Below are 27,987 nucleotides of genomic sequence, written 5' to 3' on the forward strand. Positions count from 1 at the left end.
TTAAAAATATTTTAAAAAAATAAAAATTAATTAACTTCTTCCTATAAAAATATTTAAACATTTATTTTGCTTCAAAATAACGATTATCTAAAACTTCCACTTAAAATTGTAACAAAAACCCAATCTCCGTTGAACGCTAATTCAGTTCCAAGTCACTTACACATATGATATATATAGTCGCATGCACGTGTATCGACATCGCGCACTTGCCGTACATTACCGTACCCAAAACAACACATCTAGCATTGTTTATTATTACCATTGCTGGTATGTTTCAGTTATGAAAGTTATCTTGTCGAGGTAACATCGTGAATTTTAACCGTTCTACATAAAAAAAAGTAACAACAACAAGAAAAAAAATTATTTTTAAATTCGCTGTTTATATTTCAATAATAAAACATTTTTATATTGAAAAAGATACTTTATAACATTTAACGTACCTACTTTTTTTTTGCTCACTTCTTATAAATATTTGTACAATTATTTTGTTATTATAACATGCGTGCAGTACAATAATAAAAAGTTACTCGGAAAGCACACGGTTCGTTTACTTTTCTTATTAGGTTTAATTTAGTTTATTTTTGTGGTGCCATTATAACAATTATTGCTACTCCAAATAATTTAATCGAAAAAAAGTGATTTTTTTTGCATCAAGTATTATGTAAAATATATCTTATGTCAAGAAAACAACAAAAATGTGTGTAAAGCGATTAAATAAAAATTTTTACACAATTAAACATGAAAGAAAAATAAAATAATAAATCGTGCACGAATTAAGAAAAAAAATATATCAAAGAAAAAAAAATGTAGGAAGTAATATTAAAAAAAAAATATAAATATTCACAAAAAAGTGTCCTACTAAAATATTTAATAATAAAAAAAAATCTATAAATAAGTGTATTACAACATAAAAAATACTACAACATCAATCTAGTATAAAAAATACAAAAAAAAAGAATTTCTGGTCTCTAGTAAATAAATTAACATAAATAAAATTATTATGAAGATATTTATTTACATAACGTAATAAAATCTTTTATTATGATTCTCTAGTCAAAACACAAAATTCGTAATCAAAAAAAAAAAAAACTAGTCAAAACAGAGGAAGAGCAACTTACAGACTTGTTCATCTTCGTGCCGCGAAACAAGACGAGTGACCATCAAACTTGACCCTCAAACGAAATTTTTTGCATTGCAGGACTTCGCCCTCTTACGCGCACAAAAGTTAACCCATATATTATACATTTTATAATTTATTTGTAAGTCAAATTATATTGCATGAGTAATGAGTGTACCAACACGAGAGGAGTTTCTGCATCCACGATTAATAAAAATAAATACATGAAGAAAAAAGTGCTGATCTGAAGACCTTCAGTGACCGAGTTCAGCACTTTTTTGTAGCTTCTTGTCCATTTTTTATTATTATTTATTATTGTTATTAAACTACGTTAAAGAAAAAAAAATAACAAGTTCTCGTGTGTATTTAATAAATTCACTTGGATACAGAAAAAATGAAGAAAAAAAAAATGTGTACATCCATACATGATAATGAGTTTTAATGGTCATGTTTAGGTAATGATGATAGTAATCAAGATTTAATTCAGAACAATTTCTATTGTTGTTTGTTTGTAAAACACGTGCTAGTGACACACGGAAGCCCTTACGTTGCATCTTTCTTTGCAAAGTGCATTTATGAAGAAAAAATTTATGACGTACGTGTCTGGAATTGTACTGAGAAAAAAGTTTCTGTATTTTGTTTATTTTATTTTTTTGATTGATTCAAATCAAATCGCGTGAATTAACTTTGATAAGTGTTGTTTCTGCGAATTTGTAACATTATCCAGATATGTCAGAATCAGGGTTGCAAAATTTTTTAATGAATTTCTTAAGATTTTTTATTTAAGTTCAAGTATAATTCACTTAAGTTTGACTTATCTGAGAAATTATTTGACTTAATTTACGATTTTTTTTTAATAAAAAGGATTTTTTTTCTAAAATGTGGTCGAAATTTAAAAAAAAAAACATTTGACTTTTGATTTAATTAATTTTTTTCTTGAACTTAAGATTTAGTCAAGAGTCAATTTAGTCAAAAAAAAATTTTTTTTTATATTTTTGAAAATAATTCAAGAAAAAAATAATTCAAATAATCAAGAAGATTTTTCGATATTTTTTGAAAAAGTTTATATTTATTTCAAGTTGTTGTATTCACGTAAGCTTAAGTCAAAACTAAATAAAAATTATAAATATTTTACAAAATTTGTTCAAAAACTAATTGATTCACTAGTGTCACTCTAACCAAATAAAAAACACTCCAACTGGGCCTGAGGGAGGACTGTGATATATTCAATGGCAACGGATTAAATGGCGCACGACCAACAAAATTGAAATGTGAAAGAAAAGATGAGTTTTTTTGAGCTTAATGCTTTTTCCTCCAACTACTACAATGATGTAAACTTAATTTGATGAAAATAAAAATAAATAAATTATTATGATTAAGTCACCTTAAGTCAAATAAAAAAAAACTTAATTTGTAAAAAATGGTAGAAATGTCAAAACCTTATTGATTTAACTCAAAATATTTAAGATATTTTTACTCAAACTTAAGTCTGATAAGTTTTTTCTTAAGTTTAAGTCAAAAGTTGGTTAATAAAAGCCTTAAATTCTACTTGAAATTAAACAAAAAAAAAATTTTCATTTAAAAAATTGCTTTAATTTTACTCAATTTTGCTTTCAAGTCATTAAAACTTAAGTTACTTTATAAGTTTTTGTAACCCTGGTCGAAATTCAATGAAATTTCTGAATTCGCGCGAAATCGAGAATCATTCTACAGCTCTACATGTTATAGATTTCTAACCTTAAACTTCATACGCCTATCAAGGCTTTATAAAATTGACATGAAATTAGTACTTGTTGACACTTGAACGCGGTCATGAATAATAAATCTGCGTCATCTCGTGCGAAATGGAAGTTTTATTCAATCAAATTGACCGATCAACACACCGCGCGCGTATATTGGCTTTTAACTTCATTATTATTTATTGCTCATTAAATTCACACGTTTTAAACCTAAACTACCTACACTTGAGGAACTTATTATTATAAAATAGACATTTTTTGCGGTAATAGACAAATTACCCTTTGAAAGGTCTTTTTATTACGGCGCTCAGGAACAAAAAACGTCGTAAGTTCGTGTTACTGCCAATAAAATGCATATTTATCTCTAATAAAAGCTTAATTGCAATTACCATGAGAATAGATGTGACTTTTTTGTGACTTAAGTTCAAGTTAGATGCTATTATCGTTGAATTATCGCGGTCACATTATTCATCAATCAGAGTGAATCTTGAACTTTTTTTATTTGATGAAGCAACAATTGCGGTATTCTTCCTTCCTCAAAATAAAATTAATTTTTCGCATATTAAGTACGTGGAACGTCTCGCGCGGTGCTCAGTTTAGCAGAAAATTTATACAAAATTTTCCATTGCCTACCTATCGATTTTTTGTACGAGTTGCAACACAATTTTTACGAGAGCTTCTAAAAAAAGTATTTATTTATTTATTTGAAAACCAAAAAAAAAACGTGTTAATGCACACAGACACAGACATAACTTTGCTTTGGTGTTGTTTGCAAATGTTGCAAAATATTTCTACATATTTTCTTGTTTTTTTTTTGTGCTGTCGTTAGGTTTTTTCCATCGGCAGCAAAAATGCATGCATACTCTCATATTTCATTGACTTCAGTTGGTTGCGGAGCATGAACTGCATGTCGGTAGCTTGCATCGTACCATTGAGCAAATAATTAAAACAAGTTTTTCCGCAACAAATTGAATGTTGCTGGGGTAGTTGTTCGGAATAAATTCATGGGAGAAACGACCCTTTTTATGTGACATTTTTTAGCTTTTTGCAAAACTTGCATAAACGGATTGTATTCATTGTGCAGAATTAATTGTTTGGAAAATTTAAGGAATTTATGTAGAAAAATAAGTTTTTTGCTATTTTTCAATGATTTTTCAAACAATTTTCATTTATTTTTTAATTTTTTTTTAATTTAAATTTATTAATTATTTTAATTAATTTGGAAATATTTTTTTACTATTTTTTCTTGAATTTTTATTCGGATTTAAAATTTAAAATAAATTAATTTTTATAAAATTTAATATTGTTATTGTTAATTAATAAAATTAATAATTAAAAAACTGAATTTTATTTTAAAGTTATTTACTTGTTATTTTTTTATAAAACTATTTTGAATAAATTTTAATTAAAATTTTTTTTAATAAAAAAAAATTAATTTTATTTATTATTTGCTATTTTTTTAATTATTTTAAATTAACACAATTTAATAAAAGTATTTAAAATTGAAAATTTTAAAGTTTAATAAAATTTAAAAAATAATTTTATTTTTAATTTATTTATTTGTCATTTTTATGTCATTTTTTTTAAATTAAATTTGAATTAACAAAATTATTTTTTTTTTAATAAAAAATTATAAGGTAAAAAAAATAAAATTAATAAAATAAGCCTCGGCGCGCCGGTTGACAATTTATAGTACAAGAAATACCGGGTGACCCCATCACGTTTAAATTTTACAGAAAATATGTTAATTTTATACCAATTTTACAAAAAAAACTTCCTATTTTATTAACTAACGGAATCGGAATCAAAACAAAACCTTCGAAAACTAATCAAAAATCCAATGAATTCATCTCTTTAAAATTTGCATGGTAAAATTTTGCTCCGAATTAATTTGCTCACTGAACGGAAACTAAGGTCAAACACCTAATTTAATTACTTACGAACGAGTTAATTTGCATTAAAGCATTATCCTGCACCGTTATAATAATAAAAATGTTATCGAACTGCCCGACCTTGACTAAAACTGTCTCTTTCCTTTGTGCATCAATTCGTCGCACGTATAAAAATGCGCACTTTGCATAATATTTATATCATTTCAATAAAAATATAAAAATCTTCCGTTTTTAACCGAAAAATATGTAAAAATAAATAAAAAATGAATAATAATCAAAACACCCCAAAAATAGAAACTTTTTTTTTGCAAATATTTAACTCTGTACAACAACTTCGATTAAAAGTCTTGACCTACATGATGTTAGAAAACATGATTTTTTTGTTTGTTTTACTACTTGTTAGTACCTCATCACATGCACACTCACACACATGAACAAACCGCACCGCATTTATGTCAATATTTAATTATAAATGTTAATTTACTTGACGCGTACATGATTTTGCTATTTTGTTTCGCGATTGTTCATCGAACGGACTAGCCACCGCGGATTATGTTGTTGCTAGCTTTTATTTTTGTTAATAATTTATTACCATTTTATTGATTTTCACCATGAGTCACGTGTACTTTTCCATCAAACACGCCTCCGTAGTCAATCATATCAAGAGACACACATGGAGAAAGAGAGACACGTTACGTTATCGCCTCACATAAATATTTACATAATACGGATTGTTTTTCGTGCTATTGCCATGTTATTGCTAGAATACGGATGAAAGTGAATGGAATAATAGAAGGGAGTTGATAAAATAAATTAAACATTGGGAATTCAGTGTTTTTTTTTTTGGTTTGTTATTATTTAATGTGTGAAATGGCGACGACTGGCACTTTGTTAGTGGAATTTTTCCGACAGAAAAAAAGGAGGTCAAGAGTCAATACAATTACATTCTTGGCATGAGATCCTTTTTTTGTTTTTATTTTTTTCTTGATAAAGTAATATTTTACGTGCCGTTTCTATTGTTTTGTTTTGTTATGTAATAAAGAAGTCAACAAAATATTTTAATATTGCGAGGATGCTTTTTTTATTGAGTGAAAATGTGTACAAAAGCAGAAACAATAAAAATTCTCGAGAGAATTAAGTTTATGTAAATATTATATTTTGTAAACAATGAAAGATAATGTTTGTGATTTAAAAAAATGACTTTGATTTCAGTTTCTTTTTAAGAATTTTTAAATGAAAAAATTTTTTGTTTGGTAATTTACTTGATATGAAAAAAAAGATTAAAAAATGATAAAAATTTCTTGACTAAATCTTTTAAATTATTTAAAAAAAATTAAAATGAAATTAATAAAAAATAAAATAAATAATTTAAAAAAATTAAATTAATTAAAAATTTACAAACTAAGAAATTTTATTTAATAAAAAATAAATAAATTAAAATTAAATTTTATTTTTTTTAAACAAATTAAAAACAAAAAATACCTGTTCAAACTTTGTGTATTTTTTGATCGATTTTTTTATTTTTTACAAATACAAAAAAAAATTATTTAAAAAATATAAAATAAAATTATTAAAACTTATAAATATTGAAAATTAAATAAATTAATTAAATAAAAAATAAATAAAAATAATTAAATATTGAAATAAAAAGTAAAAAAAAAAAAAATAAAAAAAAGTTTCATTTTAATCAAAATTAAATTTAAATTAATTAAATTTAAAATTAATTTAAATTAAATGTAAAAATAAAAAAATAATTTAAAATCAGTGAATTTTTATTATATAAACAAAAATAAAATCAAATTCCCTTAAATAAACAAAAATTGAACCCAAACCGCTTTTAACCGCATTTCAAGACAATTAAAATCAATTAAGAACACTCCACATCAAATCAAATGTACTTTACTTCAAAAATACTTGTTCACATTCTCAAAATATCAACAAATTACAACATCATCGTCGTGGAATAATATAATAATTAATGTACAAAAAAAAAAATCAAGAAAAGAACGAAAAAACCCCTCATTCTTGTTCACAAACCTTGAAAAGATCAAAAGTGACAAGTAATGGAAAAATATTTTAATAACAGTTCATCAAGCGCAAATTCATAAGCGAACAACCTGTTTCACGATAAAAATAACCAAAAATTAATACTTTTGAACTTCGTCATTCAATAAATGTTAAAAATGGTGCCACTTACATCGACAAAAGCATAAACAACTGTCCGTATAATTATAATATATTTTTAAAACAACATTTTTTTCTCCATCATAATTGTTGCGAAGTGCGTCATTCACTACAATTTTTTTTCTTTTTTGTGTTTCAGCCCAATCTGAATGAACATAAATTTTTTTACAATGTGTAACGAGACATTTTAATGATATCAACAAAACACTCGAAGAAGAACTCTATATGCGGAAATTCGCATTCATAAAATAGTAGCAGAAAAAAGTGATGTGTTGTAAATTGACGTAATGAATGAACTGTTAATATAAAAAGGAGGGGTAAAAATGTTGAAAAAAGAACAAGTTGTCGTAAAATAAAATAAAAAAAAGTGAAAAAATGACTTTGAAAATGAAATTAGTCGGAAACGAAAACAGTTTTGAATACAATTTGGATTAACCGTAAATTATTTTAGGAGGTAAGTACTTAGTTTTAATGTCACTCACATTTCCCAGATTGAACGTTTGAACGAAAAATGAAGCGCATTTAGCTGAGCAATAATAATTAATCGTACGAGACCACTCGTGTACGTTGCTGCTGCTGCAAGTGAAAGTTTGAAACTCTCTTATTACTCGATCACTTATTTTGACCACTTTGTACCACAAACGAAATATAAAAATGAGAAGATTGTTTTTTTTTTTCTTCTTTTGTGTGCCACACTAATTCTCGTATCATGACACAACGAAAAAAAATAAAGTTAAATGAATCATTAAAGTGAAGCTTTTTTTTTCTTATTAAATAAAATTTAAAAAAATATTATAAAAAAAACAGTAACTGAAATAAGAGAAGAAAAAAAAAGAAATGATCAACGCCCGTAACAAATCATCGTTTCACTTTCTATTGTGCATACAAGATACATGAATAAATTTGAATAGTACTTTTTTTTTATAAAAGCGCAACACGTGATTTTATGTCACATTACTTTTTATGGCAAATTTTTTGCGTTACTTGAAAAATTGATGCGTTGTAATTTGAGATATTTGTCTACTGAAATTTACATAATTCAATTCCGATATAAATCAATTGATAGTGTTGGTGATTTTTTTTTCGTGTGTAGGTTGGGATATCATTGAAAAAAAAAATTTTTTTTTTTGACAATTTTTAAGAGCACTTTTTATGACGTTGACATAGGTCATACAAAAATAATTTTTTTTGTCAGTTTGATTTAAAAAGTGGTCAAAACAATTATTAGGAAATGAGGTTAAAACTTGAAAATGTGGTGCATTTTAATTTCTCTTATGTCCGAAAATGTGTTACAACTGATATTTGACCTTTCTGGTTGTGGTTTAGTGTTGTGACTTGATGTTGTTACATGAGAAAGTTTGAGCCAATTTTGTGTAATTGGTCAAATGTGTATTTTTTTATAAACCAATGTAAGGATCTTAAGTTGTTAATTTTTCATAAATAAATCATGATTTTTTGCAATAGTTTGATAAGTTGAAACATTTTTTTTTACAAATTTTTGCAATTTTTTGACGATTCAAACAAAAAAAATGTTACATGTTTGGTCTTTAAATTTGTCAACAACATATCAAGAGAACCACTCCTTTTAAAATTAAGCCATTTTTATGGCGAAATCTCTTAATGCTGCAAATTTATTTAATAAATTTTGACATAAAGAAAATGCGAAGTGTGTCAAATATTTTTACAAACCTTTGATATCCAGCAATTTCTATTTTTGTTATTTTTTTATTGGTTAATTTATTAAATTAAAATAAATATTTTTACAAAAAATTGAAAATAAAGTAAAATTTTGTAAAATAAAAATTTTAATATTCCAATGAAAATTAGATTTTTTTTTACTTCTGCATCGTTATTCATCTTATCAATCGTTAAAAATTTTTCTTCAATTTTTTTTTATTTTTAAAATTATTATTTTTTTTCTAAATAACAATTAGTCTAATTTACATTTTAGACGTTAAAAACTATCATTTAAAAAATTTTAAACTTTTATTTTTTTTGTTTAATTAATTTAAAAACATCATAGTTTCAGATCAAAAGGCTTAAATAAATTAAATTAAATTTAATTAAAAATTAGAGAATTTTTGCATTATTCTGAAAGATAAGTTCAATGCCTTTGAGAATAAAGTCCGAATTTAATTAAATCTGGTTATTTGATAATTTATTCTTTTCACGTGCATGTCTGTTTCGTTTCTCAACCAGAAATTAAACTACATTTTGAACAAACATTGTTAAGAAAAACCAGAGGTGGAAAAAGTCTATTTTTCCCGGGATTCCCAAAATTAGAATTACAATTTCTTACCTCAAGATAATGAAAAAAAAAAATAAAATTTTATATTTAAAAAAAAAAGTATAAAGTTTCATATATTTTTTTTTTAATTTTAGAAACTTTAATTTTTAAATTCTAAAATTTACCACTTTTTCTTTTAAAAAATCAAAATTTCTTTTAAAATTTTCGAAAATTTCCCGGAATAGAGGTTCCCGCTTTTTTACCACGAGCGAGAAAAACTGTGTCAATAGCTGTTGAGTCGACCTTTAAATATTTACAAAACACTACATTTTGATTTAAATCCGGATGACAAGTTCTATTCATAGAAATTTAATCTTTGGAAGCCCTATGATTCACTAAACTTGACTTTTTACTGCTTCCTTATTTATTTACATTTTTTTTTTCACAGAAGAGAGATTTAAAAATATTCCATTCTCAATATCTTACATGCCAAGCGCCTACATTCAAAATGTAAATAAAAAAAATAAATAGAAACTCTGATAAATACACGAGTTGTCGAGCAATCACTTCTGACTTCTCAGTCACGGCATACAAAACTGTGCATTACGCAACAGAAATTACAAAGAAAAAAACACCTTTTCTTCGGTAAATTTGCACTTGTTGAAACGTAAAAGGGAAATATTTTTTGCATCGTCATCGAGCTCAATTTGCATTTGATTCTTTTTTATTTTTTTTTATTATTATTAGAATCTGTTGTCTATTTTTTTCCGAAGGTTATTGATTTGTGACAATGCGAAACGTGTGGATGATAAAGAGGATTTTCCAACATTTTGCAGCAGCAATAAAATTATCGCTTTGATCAAATGCACTTTGAGTTGTTGCCATTAGTCTCGAGTGGTTCTTTGTTCAATTAAAATCGGCAGCAGTTATTAAATTTTAATCTAACTAAATTGGTACCTTTGGCTACCATAGAGTGATATTTAATTTTAATTGAGATTTTGCGTCGATCTTCAACAGGAAATGCCAGCATTGCGCCTTTTCGGCAGGAAATGGTTAGCTGCATCAGATGACTTAGTGTTTCCGTGCCTGTTTGAATTTTTCATCCGCATCCTATGGCTGTCGCTCCTGCTATGCGGTTCCCGGACATACTGGCGAATTACAAATGACTGTGAAAAGGATGGTTTATCCATACGAATTTACGTAGTTAGTACGATAGCTTTAATTTGTATAAACTTAGTATTATGTTTGTTGTTAGTCAATCGGAGTGCCCAAGGTAGCATTACCGAAACAAGTAAGCGACGACATGTCGGACCACTTTTAGTGATAAAGTAAGTGACTTCCTCGTTTTTTGGTTTTTCTCGAACGAGTTTTAATTGTTGTTTTTTTTTCAGAATAATTTTAATTTTACCCGAAACCGGCCTCAATGTTTTTGGTACCATTTGGGCATTTTGTGGTACAATCACGTGTCCAAACGATGAACCCATTACACAGACACTAATTGAAGGTGAGTTGCTTTTTTTTTGTTATGACGAATTTAAAAATAACAACAAAAGCTTGATAAATTTTTTAAAAACTCGAGCTTAAATTATTTAAATTAATTTTTTTATTTTTTTTTATTTTTATTTTTTTTATTAATTTTTTATTATTTTTTTTATTAAGTTTTTTTTTTATTTTAATTTTTTTAACGTGTTTTTAAAATAAAAATTAAACAAAAAATTATATTTTTGTAAAAAAAGGGTTTAGAAAAAGAATTTTCAAATAAAATTTCGTATAAAACCTAGGATTAGATGAAAAAAGTTTGTTTCGAAATTTTTTCTATTTTTCACAATTTAAATTGATTTTACTTGAATATTAATTGAAAAATGTATAAAATGGACTAAATTTTGATTTTTTAAAATTATTTTTGAATTAAAATTAAAAAAATTATTTTGGAAAATTAATTTAAACCCGAGAAAAAATCCTTTTCTGTTTAAATTCTGAAAAAAAAAATACCTAGGTTAAAAAAATATTAAAAAGTTAATAAATTTTAGGTGAGATGTTATCAAAAAAAAATAACTTTTTACAAAAATCTCATCAAAATTATATAAAAAATGATCAAATATTTAAAAATCATGAAAAAATTAATTATTTAAATTTTTTTTTATAAAATCCAATATCTAACTTCGAGTAAAATATAAAACAAATCGAACTTGCAATCTCTAATAAAAGGTCATGTAATGGCAAATCGTTGAAATATTTGAATTGCATTGTAATTCAATCTCTCTCCGATTACTTTTCACATATTTTTATTTATTTATTTGATTGAACTTTCATTGAAATTCATTTCTTGCAGCTATTTCGCTCTTCAATTGGGTCGTTTTCGCACTTATTGTGTTCGGGCTCGCGATAGTCTTTGATCCGCTTGGCTCGACGAGTATCAAAAAAGAGCGCGACGGCAACGAGAATGGCCCCACAGAGTCAACGCTCCATCGAAAACTCTCGAAATTGTGGTTCAAACGCTTCCGATGGGTCTTTTGTTGTCTGCGCAAGGACGAGTTCGGGCACGAGGCCTTTTCTCAAGTTGCCAGTTTACTGAGTGCCTTATTCCGTGGCACGGATCTCGTGCCGTCTGACATGATGGCGGGCTGTATCTTGCTACGGGTGCGACAAAAGCGCGAAACGCGTGAAATGCGTCGCATTCGGATGCTGCAAGATGACGGACCGCGATATTCGACAGATATTACGAGGGTATTTGCGACGGCGCCGCAATGGATGACGATTAAAAATGCACGACATTTTTTGAGGATGGCTCTGGCGTCGTATGGATGGCCGATGGTGTGTTATTTGCACTGTTGCACGGGTCCCTTTAATCTCATCAAGCGATCGACATGCTGTGCATGTTTCAGGTAATGACTTTTTAAATTGTTCCGTGGATGAAAATAACACACTTTCTTATCGCCGTACACAGATCGGAATCACAAATGGTCATTGACGATAATTGTTGCATGTGTCATGTGGCCGGTGTGAAGTACACTTCCCGCTTGCGAGATGAAGACGTTTTGTTCGCATCATTTAAAAATCATGTATTCGAGGTATGTATCATAAAGTTTATTCGTTATTATATTCATAATTAAACCATTAACGGCGTGAATGGCTGTTAAAGCGCATTGTTAATGACTCTTTTGACACCCAATGACAAGTTCAAGGACATTTTTAATCGTCTTGCGTGTGTTCATCGTCGTCAGTGTCATCCAAATTATTACTTGCTTCCAGGTCTTTTGGTGACTGGAATAATTGGCGGTCTTGAAAAGTACGAAAGGAAATGAAATTTTGACAAATTAATGATAAATAATCAAAAAATTACCATTCTTCCGACGGAGATTCTTCAGTTCGGGCAACAAATCGGCTGTAGCTTCCGGAAACGGGGGATTTTCAGCAAATGCGTCAATGTCAAAGAATTCCGTCGTGTCATGATTATCTAAAATTTTAATAGTAGGGGAAGTTTTTTGACCGTAACATCAATAATTGTCGTTATTTTGATCAATATCGACTTTATAAAAAATAATTCGAAGCGAAAATGTTACGAAAAGTATGCAATGAACATTAAAATTTTAAATATTTTTATCCAAGAGTGTCTTTTTTCGGCTTTTTTCAAGTAAAAAATTACCTTTTGTCAAATGCGACTCCAATTCCGGTGGAAAAATTTGAACTCTTGATTGATCTTTTACATTTTCATCTTCTTTAACTGCTTTTGCTTCAATCGATATGACGCAAATTAATCCAAAAATCATGAAAAATACACTTTTTCCTTCGAAATTCATTTCTTTTAATTAATTTTTAACACTTTTTGTTGGTATTTATGCAAGTTTTACGTTAAAAATGAATTTTTACTACGAAATACTCCGCCTTTTATACTACTTACTTCTAATCTAAAGTAATTTGCTTATCATAAGTTAATGCTAATGGGTTCATTGCATGTCACTTTTTTTGTTGTTTTTCAAGTTTAGGTGTTAATTACCTTACATTGCTTTAAAAAAAGACAAAAAATTTATTTTTTATATTCATTTATTTACTTTTTTGGAAGCTCATTTGTATTCCAGACGAGTTTTCTTTGAACTCGAACCACAATTGGAGAATTATCAACCATCGTGTGGGCCCCCAAATAAAATTCTGAAAGTATTGTTGGTTTTTATCTCCTTTTCGCCATTGATTTCTCCACGAATTGTTCGGAAAAAGCCTTGAATTATTTCCAAAAAAGAATTTTCAGGAGATCGCTTGACACGAAAAGCGTGAGATTCGATTTCTTGCTTGGAAGTTTCTTTCTCAAAGGAGAAAGAGAAGACTTGTGTGATGAGAAGTAAGCTCAAAATGAGAATTTTCCACATTTTTGATGAAGTTTTGAACTGAAACTATGAAAAATTGTTGAAAAAATGTTTCTTATATAGTTAATGTTATGACTAGGAAGTACATAAAAAAGTCAGTAAATAAATTTTTTTATTGTTTTTAATGATTTTAAGTGTTAGTAAATCATAATTTTATGATTCCTCCATAATTTTTCTACTTTATTAGTACATTTTAATAATTTTTTGCATTTATATTGGCGGTTTTGTAGGTTTTCCGAACGTAAGATTGAAATTTGTGTTCTTATTGTGGTCGAATTTTCCATCAAAATGAAATTTGTCGAACAATCCACGCTTCGAACGATGATTTTCATCAATATTTTTTACCAAAATATATTCATGATGGTCCTTTTCGCATATAATTTCTTCATAAAATGAGTCTTTATGACAATCAGGCGTTGGTAAACAAGTGCAACTTAATACTTCGTCAAAAAAATTGATGTCCGGTGAGGTGCAATAACAGTAGTAGAGTCCCATTGAATTGTTGAAACGATCAGAAATGACTAAAAAAATTAAAATAAATTAAAATTTTATCGTTTTTAAAGAAATTTTTCGTACCATGTCCAAAAGCTCCTTGAGAGAAAATCAGTGAAACGACAAGAATTACAGCAAACATTCTCATTACTGACCTAGAAGACGTCTCCGAAGGTTTTTTATATCAAAATTTGTCTGCCGAAACAATAGAAAAAAGCCATAAAATGCGCCTTTAAACTTTTATCGCCGCTCTCATAAATCTTCCTTTCCTCATTACAGTTACCGTTCTGCGTATTAGCGGATCACACAACAAAAAGCATTGTGATATCTATCAGAGGCAGTTTATCATTCCGTGATATTTTTACCGACTTGACTGCAAACTCGGAAAAATTCGATGTGCCTGGCGTGCCACCGGACTCGTCGGCGCACAAGGGCATGCTGGCAGCTGCGAACGAGATCAACAAGCGGCTCAAGGAGGGAAATCTCTTGGATCGCGCCATGAACACGTATCCCGAATACAATTTGACACTGACGGGGCACAGTTTGGGTGCGGGCGTCGCCATTATTTTGGGTGCTATTTTGAGACCGCGGTTTCCGGAGTTGCGAGTTTTTGCGTATGCGACGCCAGCGGGACTTGTGAGTCGTGAGGCGGCGCGTTACACGGAAACGTATGCGTTTACTGTGGGGATTGGCGATGATTTTGTCATGCGATTGGGCGTGGAGTCTACGGAGAATCTCAGAACGAGCATCATTGAGACGATACGGGCTTGCAAGTTACCAAAAGTAAGTTTTTTATAGAATAAAATTTAAGTTTTGAGAAATAACGAAGGAGGAAAAAGAATTTTTAACGGAATTTCAATTAATTTTCTTAAAATATTTTTTTAATTGTTTTATTTAAAGACATTAAAAGATAATTTCTTTTAAATTTTCGATTGATAATAAACTCGATTTTAGAAATATTTGACGAAATTTTTAATGAATTAAAAGTAAAACTACGAAATAAGTCAAGAAAATTTTTTCAAGTGAATTTTTAATAAATTTTAAGAATCATATTAAGGCCGTTACAAATGAAAATAAAAAATAAATTCCAAAATTTTTTAAATTAAAATGGGGAGGGCAAAATAAAAAGATAAGTTTTGAAATACTATTTTCATACAAAATGACAAAATTTTAACAAATGTTAAATAATTTTTTTGATGTTTTTTAATTATCTAAGTACTTTGAAATTTGCTAATTTAAAATAGATTTCAGAATATTTCATATTAAAAATTTAAAAAAAACATCATAAAAAATTGTGAAAAATACATATATTTTGTAATTTTATGAAAAATATTTTTAGAGTAGAAAATTTATTTTAAAATATGATTTTTAAAATTAAAATTGGTAAAAAAAATTGGTAATTTTTAGAAAAAAATTAAAAAAAAATGAAAATACATCAAAAAACGATTATTTTTGATTAATATTTTTATATTTATTTTATACATTGGATTTTTGACTTTTAAAATGGGGCATCGGACTTTATTTTTGATTTTCATTTGAAGCGGCTTAAAGATAATTTTTATGATAATTTGTCGATTTTGAGTTAAAAATGAATGAAAAGTCGCGACTAGTCTTTCTAATAAAAATATTTTGTTTCCAAATTTTTAATGAATCAAAAAAATTGTTAAAAAATTAAATTATTAAAAAATTAATTAAGAAAAAAATATAAATTAAAAACAAAAATTAAATAAATTTTTTGAAAATATGGTTCAGAATCTCCCGTTCAAAATTAACTAAAAATCTTTTTTTTTTCTTTTTTGCAGTACCGAATCATGTTAAACGGCCTTGGATACATGCTATTTGGCGTTCCATCGCGAGACCTGGAAACCACTTGGTACGATGTCACACAAATTAGCGTTCAACCCAATAAAGGACAGAGTCCGCTGTTAAATGAACGAGCAATTGCCACAATTTCCAATGTAAATTATTCATAATTTCTTTTAAAAAATTATTTTTAACATAAAATCCATTCACAGGAAAATCCACTTTTATCACGTGAAATCGGTGCTCGAAGATTCGCCAAAACGCGTCTTTACACCGGAGGTCGAATCCTGCATATTGTCCGTCGAAAGAAAACCGAGCTAGAAAAGTAATTTTTTCAACAACTCCAAATTTCTTAAAAATTATAAATTTTTTATTAAAATTTTAGAAAAACCAATACCGGAGGTCCCACTTATGAAATGCGATGGGCAACACCCGAAGACTTCACGGAGCTAAAAGTGATGCCCCGCATGTTGCTTGACCACTTGCCACAAAATGTCTTCAGAGCTCTCACCACCATTATTGACGAGCAAAAGGCCCCAACGCAAAATGGCTCAGCCCGATCTGTACAGAATCTCTAAATATTTAAACTTTTGCTCAACTGCAGACTTTACCTACTCAGTTTTCCGACTTCTTAACAACAGTTATTAATTATTTTTTATCAGAATTTTATTTTATTTATCAATCATCACCGAAATTTCTTGTAAATATATGAAAAGTGTATGTATAGCTAAAAAAAAAGTGATAAGGGATCACTTTTTGTTGTAAATTATGTTAAAATTTAAGGGAACGTCTGGTTGTTTATAAAAAAAAAATTGTAAAGAACCCAAAAACAATGTAAAGGATAAAAAATCCTTTAAGAAATTACAAAAAAATATAAAATATTTTGGTTGTGATTGAAAAAGTATTCATTAGGTTTTTATATGAAAACCCGAAAAAAATCAAGAAAATAATAAATTTTTACTAAAAACTAATTTTTTTGTGTTTTTAGTATTTTTTGTCCAAAAATTTTACTTTTTGTAAAGGAACAAAACCTTAGGGCGAGGATAGAAATATCCGCTTGAAGGAATAATTTCAATTTTTTCTGGGACTTGTTGCTTGTGAACGACGACAACTTCATCCAAACCAGCTCCTTGCTTGCTAACGATGTTCGAATCGCTTCCAACAACTTCGTCTTTTGCTTCTTCTTCGACTTTCTCGACGGGAGCTTCAGTTGTAAGGACTTCTTCCAACGTTGTCGTTTCAACAAAGGCTTCAGTTGTGACTTCTTCGATGAGATTTTCGGCAACTTCATGATCTTCAGTCAATTTATCAGATTGGGGCGGCAAATAATCATTACTTGGCGGCAAATATTCATTTTGAATCTTCGTCACGACGACATTTTGTTCAACGGGCGGCAAATATTCATTATCTGGCAATGCCACGAAACGGAATTTGTATTGACGATTGCCGAAATTTGCTAGAAAAACGGGATCTGCCAAGTCAAGTCCAGGTCCGAAGGGGAATTGGGGACGACTAAACCCGGGATCGACGTTAATTAAATTCAAATTTCGTGTTGTTGCTTCAGGAAATTGCTCGACAGCACCGACAGGAGTTGCCGTTTCCACAGGTTTCGATGGTGCCTCGAGCGGATCAACACTTGGAACTGCTGGTAAGTCATTCGTGCTGACAGTTACAGCTACTTTCTCTACTTTGTTATGTTTTTTGAGGTGAGACACATCGGCAAGTACTCCAGCAAGGAAGAAAATAGGCAAAATTGACTTGATAATCCACATTTTGATGAATTTCCGAACTTTTTCGATTGAAATTGTTGAAGGAACTGATGCCTAATTGTCTCGCACTCGCACTTTTTATATGAAACGACACATTTTTCGGTATTTAATGGGTAAATAGGACACTGATGGACCATTAAGACGATCATAGATTGTTAGATGTGCAAACATTCGCATCGATTTATGTTTGACCAAAGTAGTGTCGCGTTCCTAAACGCTCAAAAATGATCAAATTTCAGTTATTTTAGGCAAATATGTAACATTTGTCGTTATTTGACCAGCATGACTAACATACTTAGACATTATTATGTTACGTTTTTAATGCTATTTGAACTGAATTTGCATGAAAAAACGACCTTGAAGGTTTTTTTCCGTTCAACTTTGAGAGAAAAGTTGCAAAAATCGCATAAAAGAAATTTTTTAGTAGGCCTTGAGTGACAAAAAATATTTTACTTTTCTCAAAATGTGTATTCCTCCGTTAGAAAAATTCTTTTACATAATCCCCTTGAAGTACGGCGTCATTATAATCGCAATAACTGAAATTTGGATAAGCCTCCTTAGTATTATCTCAATTTTCTTGTACGAAAATCTTCATGATCCCGGCAATCCGCATGGTAATAATCCTCTTTTCTCAAAAATAAAATTTTTATCAACATTTTTCCTTTAATTTAGCAACTTTGACATTCAAGCTGAAAGTGGGCTCGGATACTTTGATGATAATTTTCTCAATTTTTCTACTTTATGCCGTATTTCGAGAAAAACCAGGACATTTGATGCCCTTTTTAGTGTTCAGCTTCATCCACATCGTGTCCATTGTGCTCTACATTTTCGAAAAGGTGTCAACCGGGCACCATTCTGACAAAGACACGCAAATCATAGCGCGACAAATGCTGATTGTCAGTAAGTTATTCATGCGTGCCGTTGAATTTATGAAATGTGTTAATGAAAAAAAAATTCTTCGGGCCACTCCTTCGTCGCAACTTTTCATAAAACTTTAATTGATTACTGTTTGTCTGTATTTTTTTATGGAATTTTTATTTATTGCAGTCTATCACGGATACATTTGGTGGGTGGTGCGTTCGTACTATGCCGAAATCCAGAAAAAATACGAGTCTTTAGAGAGTATTCACGAATTTTTGTAGAAAATAAAGTTATTTTTGCCAGTTTTCATGCAACAAAGTTGCAAAAAGTCTTTTAAATTTAATCTACGTTAAAGTTATATTTGCTGTCGCGGCTCTTTGGGCAGCAAAATTATTTTGTCGAATAAGCGACATCTTAAATTGCATCAAAACGATCAAGTAAGTTGTGATAAAAGTCATACTCTGGAATGAAAAAATACAAAATTTTGAAAATTTTTTATCTAAAAGTCCTTAAATGACTCACCGATGACACAAGACCCCGATCTACCGTTAAATATCCATTCAAACTCATGACCGGCGGATTTTTTTGAATGGCAATTATGAACATTTCCAACTCTTTCTTCGCATTTTGTGTCAATCCAACGGTATTTACGTTGAACAGGATTTGCTGGAACATGTAGCCGACCTTGAGATTCGCGTAATGTGCTTCGTTGCAAATTATGTACAAAATTCCCATGCAATAAAAGGCGATCATGAGGAGTCCGAGCTCTTTGAAAGTGAATCCGTGGTCCATTACTTCGCTGATAGTGCCGTAAGAGGCGATAATTGTGACAAAAAAGATCATGATGAGGTATAGACTGTAGATGTCGGAGTTGACACGTGCCAGTTGACGCATCATTTGACTCAAATCGATCCATAAATTGCGGAATTCGGCAATGCGATGCGAGGATGGCGACACATTTGAACGGAGAATCTGTCCTAAGGGACGAATTACTTTTTCGCTGGCAAGACTGAAGGCGGTGCAGTTGATGTACCTAAAAATTGTAATAAAAAAAAAATAAAAATAGGAAAAATTTTTATAAGGTTTAGTTATTTTTTTTTCCTCTTTGAAAATATATTTATATTAAAAAAAAAATAAAAATTTCAAAAAATTTAAAAAAAAATTAATTTTGTACTGAAATTCTCAAAATTTAAATTTTGATTAAAAAATTATTAAAAATTTTAGTTTATAAAATTATTAATTATTAAAAATTTTAGTTTATAAAAATTTTATTCAAGATTGCCATAAAATTTAAAATTTTTTTACCGAAATACTGACTTCTTGAATAAAATTTTTAATAATTTTTATAAACTAAAATTAAAAAAAAATAGTTTTGTACTGAAATTAATATTTTAACATTGATTTTCTTCTTTTGAATTATTTTTTACAAAATTACATAAATTTTTTTAGTATGATTTTAATTTTTTAACTTAATATGTTCAGAAAATAATTTTTAATTTTGGAAATTTCATCGAAAAAAACCACAAAACTACTAAAATATTCAAAAATTCCATTTCTTTTTTCCCAATACTGTGTTAAAAAAAATTAAATAAATTTTGAGCGATCTAATAAATAAAAATTTTAATTACCATAGAGCACAGAAGCAATTTAACGTCGCTATAATGTGATAATAAGCAAAAGTATGCCAAAATTTAAAGTCCGTTTGCAAAAAGTACTCTGCCAGTACCAAAGTGATGCCCAAAGTCCATGATAAAAAGCACAATCCCCACGTAATGAAGCTCAATTTACCGAAATAAATTCTTTCTCCGCAAACGCGAGCATGTTTCTGCTGATATTTCGTCCACATATTCTTAAATTCAGCCACTTTTGAGCCATTTCGCCACGAAGCAAAGGGCAGAATGAAATGTACGAGCAAAATTGTGATAAAAATCACACGATGAATGATGACATCGAACGTTTGATCAGTCGATTGGACAAATTCGTCGATGCGAGCATAACCAACTATCGATTTTTCTTTTAAATTTGGAATTTTTTCAAAAATTAATAAAAAATCTTACCACTAATAACGACCGCAGTCTGAAAACTATAAAGAAAATATGCCCAGAGTGACTCCTTTGAAGCGTAAGAGAAACTTGTTCGATCTCGTGAACGTCCCTTTTTCTCCCGCGTGATCGGAACAACTCCCATAATTTGGAATAAAATCAACAGAGCTTTCGTGTTTTTGTAAAAAGAGTCATAAGCATCGATGGCTTTCAGATTTGCCGTTAACCACATGTTTCGAACGTGGATGTGATGGATCATTTTGTCTTCCTTTTCGATCTTTTCCTTTTTCGCTACCATGATGTTGTAATCCTCAAACTGACGACGTTGATGGGGATTCATCACTTTGTTGCTGAACTGCTCGGCGGTATCAGCAACTTCTTCACTACTGTTTTGCTTGAAACTCATTTTTTTTGTGCTTTTTTCATGAAATTTGAAGAATAACTGAAGCCAAAAGACAAAAATGTTAACATTTATATGAAAATTCGTTTTAAATATTGCATGAAATTAATTTTTTTTCGGTTAAAGACCTGATTGCATGACTTTTGAACAAATAAACGGCATAAAATCGATGAAAATGGAAAAAGGACATTCAGTTGTCATTCGAATTTCTAACTTAACGGTTGAACTTACCTCTAAAAATAAAAAAAATTACAAAAAGAAGCCTTTTTTGAGTGAACAAAAAAATATTTTTTTTGTTAAATTAAATATTTATCTCACAAGAAAGTACGTTCTAATGTCTAAATTTTGATGTTAAATGGCCAAAGTAAAATTGTTAAATTAGAAACGACTTAAAAATTATTAAAAAGTAATACTATCACTGTCCTTTCAGGCTCGTTTTATTGTTGCTCAGTGTCTAATCTGGAATAAGCTGTTAAAGAAAAATAAAAAAATTAAAATACATCCTAAGGTCGTTCCAAATGAAACTCAAAAATTATGTCTAAAATTTTTATTTTAACAAAATTTCATGAATAAAATAAAAATTCAAGTAGAATGAGAATTTTTTAAAAGTTTTTCTATAAAAATTTTTTTCTTTTGTTTAATTTTTTTATAAATTTAAAATAAAATTCAAGTAAAAAAATCAGATTATTTTTTTTAATCTAAAAAATTTCGTAATTTTCGTAAAAAGTATTAAAAATTGAAATTTTCTTACGATTTTTTAGGAAAAAAATTTAAAATTAATCTCAAACTTTCATCTGTCATTTTAATTTTATTTTTTTTTCTTAGCGAATAAAATTTCCGATAAACTTATCTGCGCAAAATTTATTAAACTTTCAGAATTTTTTAAAACTATCTACAAAAAATTTTTTTTCAAATATTTTGAAATTAAATAGGATTTTCTTAAATTTTGGATCCTTTATGTTTTTCAGAACCGCTAAAAAAATCGTAAAAATATATCATTTTTGTCAAAATTTGAAAATTTTTTCTTCATTTTATATTTTGGCTTCCAAAATGTTTCATCAGATTTAATTTTTGAGTTTCATTTCGAGCTTTTTTACTCAAAAAAAAATAAAAAACTTACTATGAATGTGATCAAAAGGCACCAACAATCCCGGCGGACCTCCAAATCCTCCCGTATATTTCTGCACAACGACTTGCGATGGCGTCTCTTGCTTGTACTGCCCTTGCTGTATCGTCACTTGTTGAGTTGGCGCCGCGACAAGTGGTTGTTGTGACGGTTGAACGTGAGCATAACCGAATCCCCCGGTATATTTATTGCCCGTTGAAGCAGTTGTTTGCAACGGAAGACTCGCAGTTGGTCCAAAACTTCCCGTAAAACGATCCGCTGCGGGTCTCGATGGAATCGGCGATGGAACTGTTGGCGCTTGTTGGTTCGTGAGGAAGCCTCCGGTGTATTTATTACCACTGCTGGTCGTCAAATGAGGCGTTTGCAAGGACGTTGATAACTGAGGCACTTGTGTCGGGGCTTGTTGATTCGACGTCACGATAAATCCACCCGTGTATTTGTTGTTTTCGTCAACAGCTTGGGCGAGAATCGTGTTCGAGGGGTTGGAAAAGCCGAAACCGCCGGTGTATTTTTGGACTGTGGCAGATGTGGGTTTGATAGCTGGTTGCGCGGAAGGTGCTGGATTGAAAGGAACAATAAAAACTTCAGGTTGAGGCTCGTTTTTTTCTTGTGGCACGATGTTGATGTCGACAGGTTGATTGTATCTCGACTCAAATTCGTTCGTTTCCAAAGGCGGCAAGAGAGAATCACTTGGAATTTCAATGAAAGACGGGTTTTGTTGACTTCCGACATCGGGAATTACCGGCAACGTTGGCGGTTGCAACAAATCTGACGATTGTTCGGCTGTTGAATCCGTTGGCGGGGCTGTTTTTGGCTCTTGTGCCCTCACTCCCGGATAATAAATGTTGTCATTACTTCCCACAGGCGGCAAAAGATCCGAATTTGGTTTCTTCAATCGTGGCAAATGTGGATCATGAATGTCGGTAATGCCATCCGCATAACTGGGAATCACAAATCCATGTTTATCGACCTTATAATTGCCCGCACGAAGTTTCAACTCGTCATTACTCAACGGAAACGGCGTCACGGGATTGCCATAACTGTCTTTGGCAGCACCAAGTTGCTGCAAACGCGCAAACTGGTCTGGAAATAAAATTAAATCTTTATCATTGAGGTTCAGGGGTTCCGATTGGTAGTTTTGTTTGCGTGAAGTCGGCGTCGCACCCGGTCTTTGGTGTTCCACGAAGCCATTCAAGTCGGCAATCGAGCGTCCCCGTATCGCGGCACGTTGTTTTTCCGGCGTCGGTATTACGGCAATTTGTATAAGTCGACTGTCACGTGCGCCGCCAAGATGTCCCATGCCGTAAACTGGTAGCGACGACACACCATTCGCACTGTTTACTGTTAAAATTGTGTGAGATGTGTGGGAAAAAAATTTTGTTGGTTTAAATCTGAATTGAATGCTCGGAAATAAGAATTTGCACTTGAAATCGGGTTAGGAGTAGGTGTGAAATGACACTTAAAATAGAAGAGAAGAGAAACATGACACGTAAAAATAGTGAAATATCATCGTAGAATGATGAATCAGAACACTTGTTTGTAGTAAGAGACTCCAAAATCGGGAATTCGATACTCGAATATTTTTAAATTCTCGAGTCGGAAAAAATTTACATGAATTGTTTTAATTTTTTCTACGAATTATTTAAAAATTTATTTTAAAAAATTTAAAAAAAAAAATTAAATAATATAAATCTACGAATTTTTTAATAAAATAAATTTTTATTATTTAAATTTTTTAAAATTAATTTTTAAATAATTCGTAGAAAAAATTAAATTTCTGAAATATAAATTATTTTCCTTCAAGATCAAAATCCTAAAAGATTTTCAATTTTTAAAAAATTTTAACAAGTTTTTATGCAAAATTTGTCATTTAAAATAAAAGTTTTTAAGAACTCGAAAATTTAATTTTTGCGAAATTTCTTATGTTCCATTTAGTGAATAAATTTTTGATATTTTTATTTTATGTCAAAAAAAAAAAAAAAAAATCGGGAAAAATATTAAATGTACCTAAATGACATTTTTTAAAATAATAAATCATACAAAAATCGAATAAAACTTGCTTTCATAAAAATTCCATTTTAAAATTAATATCGAAAAAATTAGGTTACGTGACCAAAATTATTATTTTTTTTATTTTCCTTTTTGGGAATTCAAATTTGAATCATATTCGCCAACAAATATTATTTTTTTTTGCTATAAAGTTAATTTTTTTTTAAATTTTATTATTAAAAATTTTAAAATTATTTTTTAAAAAATAAAAAAAATAATTTAAAATTCTGCAATTTTTTGACTTGACAATGAAAACTGTCGAGTAATTGAAGTCTCTAATTGTAGATGGAAACGCCTTGTACTTCATATTAAATATTTCCGACGCCATCAGCTATCCCGATGTCGATAATGAAACGTAAGATTTTTTTTAATAAGATAAAAGCCACGATCGATGAAGATTATAATCTTCATATAAATACTTGATATTTATCATAAATCACGTCAATTTCAATTTTTTTCCCTAACTTTTGTTTTAATATCACAAAGCATCGCGCACGTCAAATGTAATTAATTAACAATAACTCACACGACTAGACCTTCATTGAGATCATATTTATCGTCGTTCAATAAAAAAAACCAAGAATATTTTATCGCCTTGTAATTATATCGCCACACACAAACGGAAGATTTGTCTCATTTAAATACAATTATCTGCGATGTAAATATTTTTTTTTAATGAGAAGCAAACAAATAGTTACAACAAAAGAGTGATAAACATCTAAAAGTGACGATAATTGAATAAAAACTTTTTTTTGCCATATTTGGACAAAAATTAGACCTTTATTTTAGCATCTCTTCTTGATCAATTTATTTTTTCGAATGTTTGATCAATAAGGCACTCGCATGATCTAATCACAGATGACAATTTTTTTTATAACTCACATATGTGCCTATGAAACGACAATCGAGAGACGTAAATCTATTCTTCTACGAATTTTTTTTTATGAATTACGTTTTATTCAATTTTTATTCTCTTGGTATCAAGGAAGTCAAAAAAAAAAATTCTTACTAAGCCGGTAAGTGAAGCATCCTGAACCGGTTCACTTTCAATTATTTTATTTACTACTCAGTAAATATGCCGCTTTTAAATAATTACCATTCATTTACGTGTTTATTATTCCGATGACACGAGTAGCAAACACGATTTTTTTTGTTCATGTTCATCTAGAAGAACGAGATTCTTTATTTGACTTCACTGCTTCGTAAATTCTTCGCCATGAGATAAAATTAAAGTAAGTTTATTTTTATTGTTATTTATCGAGAAATGGAGACAAGACTTATTCTTTTGTGTGTAAAAAATGAGACGTCATCGATATGTGTATATTTAATATTTTTAAAAAGAAAAAAAAAACGAAGACACAAAAAAGATTTTTTTTCTTATTAATCAGACGCGTAAATTTTTTGATGATTACATCAAAAGTGTCATTGAACAGATTTGTAGAAAATTCAAAGATGTCCAGACAGTTTAATTTTAATTTATTTAATAAATGTAAAGGAACTCAAAATATTTCATGTTCAAAGTTTTAATTGAGGATTAAATAAGAAACAAAGAATTTTAAGTCTGAAATGAAGTCAGAAGTCATAAGAAGCTATTGGTATAAAAACATGTTTCAACAATGATTTCTTTGTTTCAATTTAATTTAATTTATATTTGATCATATGTGTTGCTTAATTTTTGAATTTTGTCACAAAAAATTGCCAATTTTTTTTTTTTTTTTTTTTTTGTTAATAAATTTGAAATTTAAGTAACCTACAATTTAAAAAAAATAATAAAATGTATAATTAATTAAAAAATTAATTTGTTTTACTTAAAAAAAATAATGAATTAAAAAAAAATAATTAAGAATAAAAAATGCAATATAGTATAGGAAATTAAAAATATTAAATTTTTACAGTTTTTTTTGACGTTTTTTTATAAAAATTTGTTTTCTTTGTTTATTAATTAAACTTAAAGAATATAAATTTTAAATTTATTTTTTATATTCTAAATTTAATTTTAATTAATATTTTTTAATATTTTAAATTGAATTTATTTTTTTTAATATTTTAATTTAAATTATTTTTTTTTAATATTAAAAAATATAAATTTAAATTATGTTTTAAAAATATTTTTAATTTCATTTTTTTTAATTAATTTTTTAAATATTTTATATCTATTTATTTTTTCTTAATAATTTAAATTATTATCACAAAAATTCTCACGACTTACTTCATATTTTTATAAATTGCAACAAATAAAATTCTTTATGATCTTTAATCTTTCAATTTTCCGTGCGTCATCACTTTCATGTTTTTCCTAGATTTTTAATCCCTACAAGAGACTTTTATAGCTCTTTTTATTTAAAAATTCATTTATGTATGTTTGCTATTCAATATTCATACAAATAAAAATAGTCACTAAATAGTGGGAGTTCTTAAAGCCTCTTAACTGCTTATATTTTTTACAAGAGCCTTGCTTTTGACACACTTTTTCAAAAAAGTACGAATCTAATCTCATGCCCAATTGTATTTTTTAAGCGTCTTATTGCATCTTATTCTATTCCGACTTCTAGCCGCAAAAAATTTCTTCCGTTATAAAAATCATTTTTATTGTCTTCCGAATTCTTTTTGTTCTTTGTAGGTTGATAAACTTTCAAAGCTTGATGGAAAAAACCCAAAAAAATGAATGATTTTATGAATGAAAAATTAGAAGAAGAGAAAGCATCACACACGGGTTAAGAGCTCATTAAAAACCAAGGAAAATTTAGAAAGAGTTTCCAAAAAAACACAAAAATTTTGAACTTACGGAGACTACTTGAATCTTCAGCTCCGGGCAAGGCAAACACATAAGCGTCAATGCGACCTCTTCTGTATTGCTCTAGATGTAAATAAATCAAAAAAAAATATGCAAGAAAACGATAATTGGCTGGTTTAGCATTTCAATGGTAATCGTATGGACCAACAAACTTGAACTTGAATAATTTTATTTTTTTTACAAGAAACGTGAAGATGCCGTGACGTAAACGAAGAAAAGGGAATCGACAAAAATATTTAATAAAACGGAATTAATTTGGGGTTTCCCCAAAATAAAATTAACCGTTGGTGCTTTACATTTACATGGGTCTTAAAATTCAAGCGTCATCGAAAAAAAAGTTTCGAATTTCAAAAAAAAAAAGGTAAGTGACTCATAATTATTTTTTTATACCTTGACCTTATACTTTGTCATCTCTCACTTGTCATGTCATGTGCGTCGTAAATTTTTTAAAGTGTCCTATAATGTCCCCACGCATGTTTTAAAGTGCAAAAATACCAATAAATCGCGAATGAACCACCTTGTTCGCACGCGTACTTGCTATTGCTTTTAAATTATTTATTTTTTTATTCCCATTCAAGGAAATTATTTCACTACATAACATCGCTTTGCAATCAGTGAGGGCAACCGGTTCCCAATTTGTGGTACTATTGCGGTGACAATGACCATTAAATGTTAAAAAAATTAAATTAAGTCACTTTTTTGCGAGATCACGATTTATTTTTGCTACAATTGCAAGGTATGTAATTTTTTTTTGAATATTTATGTAACGGAAACAACGCGGAAGACATTTCTTTCTTTCTACAGGGCTATTTCAAGGTCACACTTCTTTCTTATTTTGTCACAAAAACATGATTAATCACCTCCAACGTCTGCCCAAGCAGATGATACTCCAACTACGAATAACGCGATGTGATAAAATCTCATCTTGTAATTTTTTTTTTCTTCACACAAAAATTGAAATATTGAATTTTTATTGTTTATTTAATTTAAAATCTCACAACAAACTAAACAGATTTTGTTTAAACACGGCACATTTATAGCGAAATGCAGGTAAAGTTGCTAATTGTCGGTGGTGGGGATGATGTAGAATTTTCTCCAAGACACCGTTTGTTTGGTTGTGGCTCGTCGGAG

General features: G+C 29.0%; 3 protein-coding genes and 1 long non-coding RNA gene across 8 annotated transcripts; 1 reads left to right on the forward strand and 3 right to left on the reverse strand.

The window, feature by feature from the left end:
• Positions 1 to 313: 313 nt before the first annotated feature.
• Positions 314 to 16,656, forward strand: LOC134836804 (diacylglycerol lipase-beta-like). The gene is made up of 10 exons (XM_063852031.1): positions 314 to 541; positions 7,072 to 7,386; positions 10,177 to 10,487; positions 10,551 to 10,663; positions 11,492 to 12,044; positions 12,107 to 12,230; positions 14,292 to 14,795; positions 15,815 to 15,970; positions 16,028 to 16,140; positions 16,201 to 16,656. Exons 3-10 carry the CDS (start codon positions 10,180 to 10,182, stop codon positions 16,391 to 16,393), a joined length of 2,064 nt encoding a protein of 687 aa, XP_063708101.1. The 5' UTR covers positions 314 to 541; positions 7,072 to 7,386; positions 10,177 to 10,179; the 3' UTR covers positions 16,394 to 16,656.
• On the reverse strand, positions 13,626 to 14,159 carry LOC134827096 (uncharacterized). The gene is made up of 2 exons (XR_010161745.1): positions 14,097 to 14,159; positions 13,626 to 14,041 (listed from the first exon to the last, which is right to left on the reverse strand). It is a non-coding gene; the product is annotated as an uncharacterized LOC134827096 (long non-coding RNA).
• A 2,133-nt stretch (positions 16,657 to 18,789) lies between the features above and the next one.
• Positions 18,790 to 20,893, reverse strand: LOC134837365 (gustatory and odorant receptor 22-like). The gene is made up of 4 exons (XM_063852736.1): positions 20,503 to 20,893; positions 20,074 to 20,446; positions 18,968 to 19,478; positions 18,790 to 18,906 (listed from the first exon to the last, which is right to left on the reverse strand). Exons 1-4 carry the CDS (start codon positions 20,891 to 20,893, stop codon positions 18,790 to 18,792), a joined length of 1,392 nt encoding a protein of 463 aa, XP_063708806.1.
• A 293-nt stretch (positions 20,894 to 21,186) lies between these two features.
• Positions 21,187 to 27,857, reverse strand: LOC134833144 (uncharacterized). 5 transcript variants are annotated; one of them, XM_063847390.1, is made up of 5 exons: positions 27,717 to 27,848; positions 26,848 to 26,919; positions 23,178 to 23,354; positions 22,008 to 23,096; positions 21,187 to 21,356 (listed from the first exon to the last, which is right to left on the reverse strand). In XM_063847390.1, the coding sequence occupies exons 1-5, from the start codon at positions 27,778 to 27,780 to the stop codon at positions 21,325 to 21,327; spliced, it is 1,434 nt and encodes a 477-aa protein (XP_063703460.1). In that variant the 5' UTR covers positions 27,781 to 27,848; the 3' UTR covers positions 21,187 to 21,324. The 5 variants fall into 5 exon arrangements, with proteins under 5 accessions (XP_063703460.1, XP_063703469.1, XP_063703444.1 ...); XM_063847399.1 differs by lacking the exon at positions 23,178 to 23,354; XM_063847374.1 differs by having other exon boundaries at positions 22,008 to 23,354.
• Between the last annotated feature and the right edge of the window lie 130 nt (positions 27,858 to 27,987).

The sequence above is a fragment of the Culicoides brevitarsis genome, chromosome 1 (genome assembly GCF_036172545.1).
Source record: "Culicoides brevitarsis isolate CSIRO-B50_1 chromosome 1, AGI_CSIRO_Cbre_v1, whole genome shotgun sequence".
NCBI classification, from domain to species: Eukaryota; Metazoa; Arthropoda; class Insecta; order Diptera; family Ceratopogonidae; genus Culicoides; species Culicoides brevitarsis.

Coding starts and splice junctions, on each gene's coding strand:
- LOC134833144 (XM_063847374.1), bottom strand. CDS start 27,780: ATGAGATTTTATCACATCGCGTTATTCGTAGTTGGAGTATCATCTGCT. Junction 23,355..26,847: donor TGAAGATTCAAGTAGTCTCC/GTAAGTTCAAAA, acceptor CAATTTTAACAG/TAAACAGTGCGAATGGTGTG. Junction 21,357..22,007: donor GCCTTTTGATCACATTCATA/GTAAGTTTTTTA, acceptor TTTCTTTAACAG/CTTATTCCAGATTAGACACT.
- LOC134837365 (XM_063852736.1), bottom strand. CDS start 20,893: ATGAGTTTCAAGCAAAACAGTAGTGAAGAAGTTGCTGATACCGCCGAG. Junction 20,447..20,502: donor GACTGCGGTCGTTATTAGTG/GTAAGATTTTTT, acceptor AAAAATCGATAG/TTGGTTATGCTCGCATCGAC. Junction 19,479..20,073: donor AATTGCTTCTGTGCTCTATG/GTAATTAAAATT, acceptor TACAATTTTTAG/GTACATCAACTGCACCGCCT.
- LOC134836804 (XM_063852031.1), top strand. CDS start 10,180: ATGCCAGCATTGCGCCTTTTCGGCAGGAAATGGTTAGCTGCATCAGAT. Junction 15,971..16,027: donor CAATTGCCACAATTTCCAAT/GTAAATTATTCA, acceptor ATCCATTCACAG/GAAAATCCACTTTTATCACG. Junction 16,141..16,200: donor AAGAAAACCGAGCTAGAAAA/GTAATTTTTTCA, acceptor TTAAAATTTTAG/AAAAACCAATACCGGAGGTC.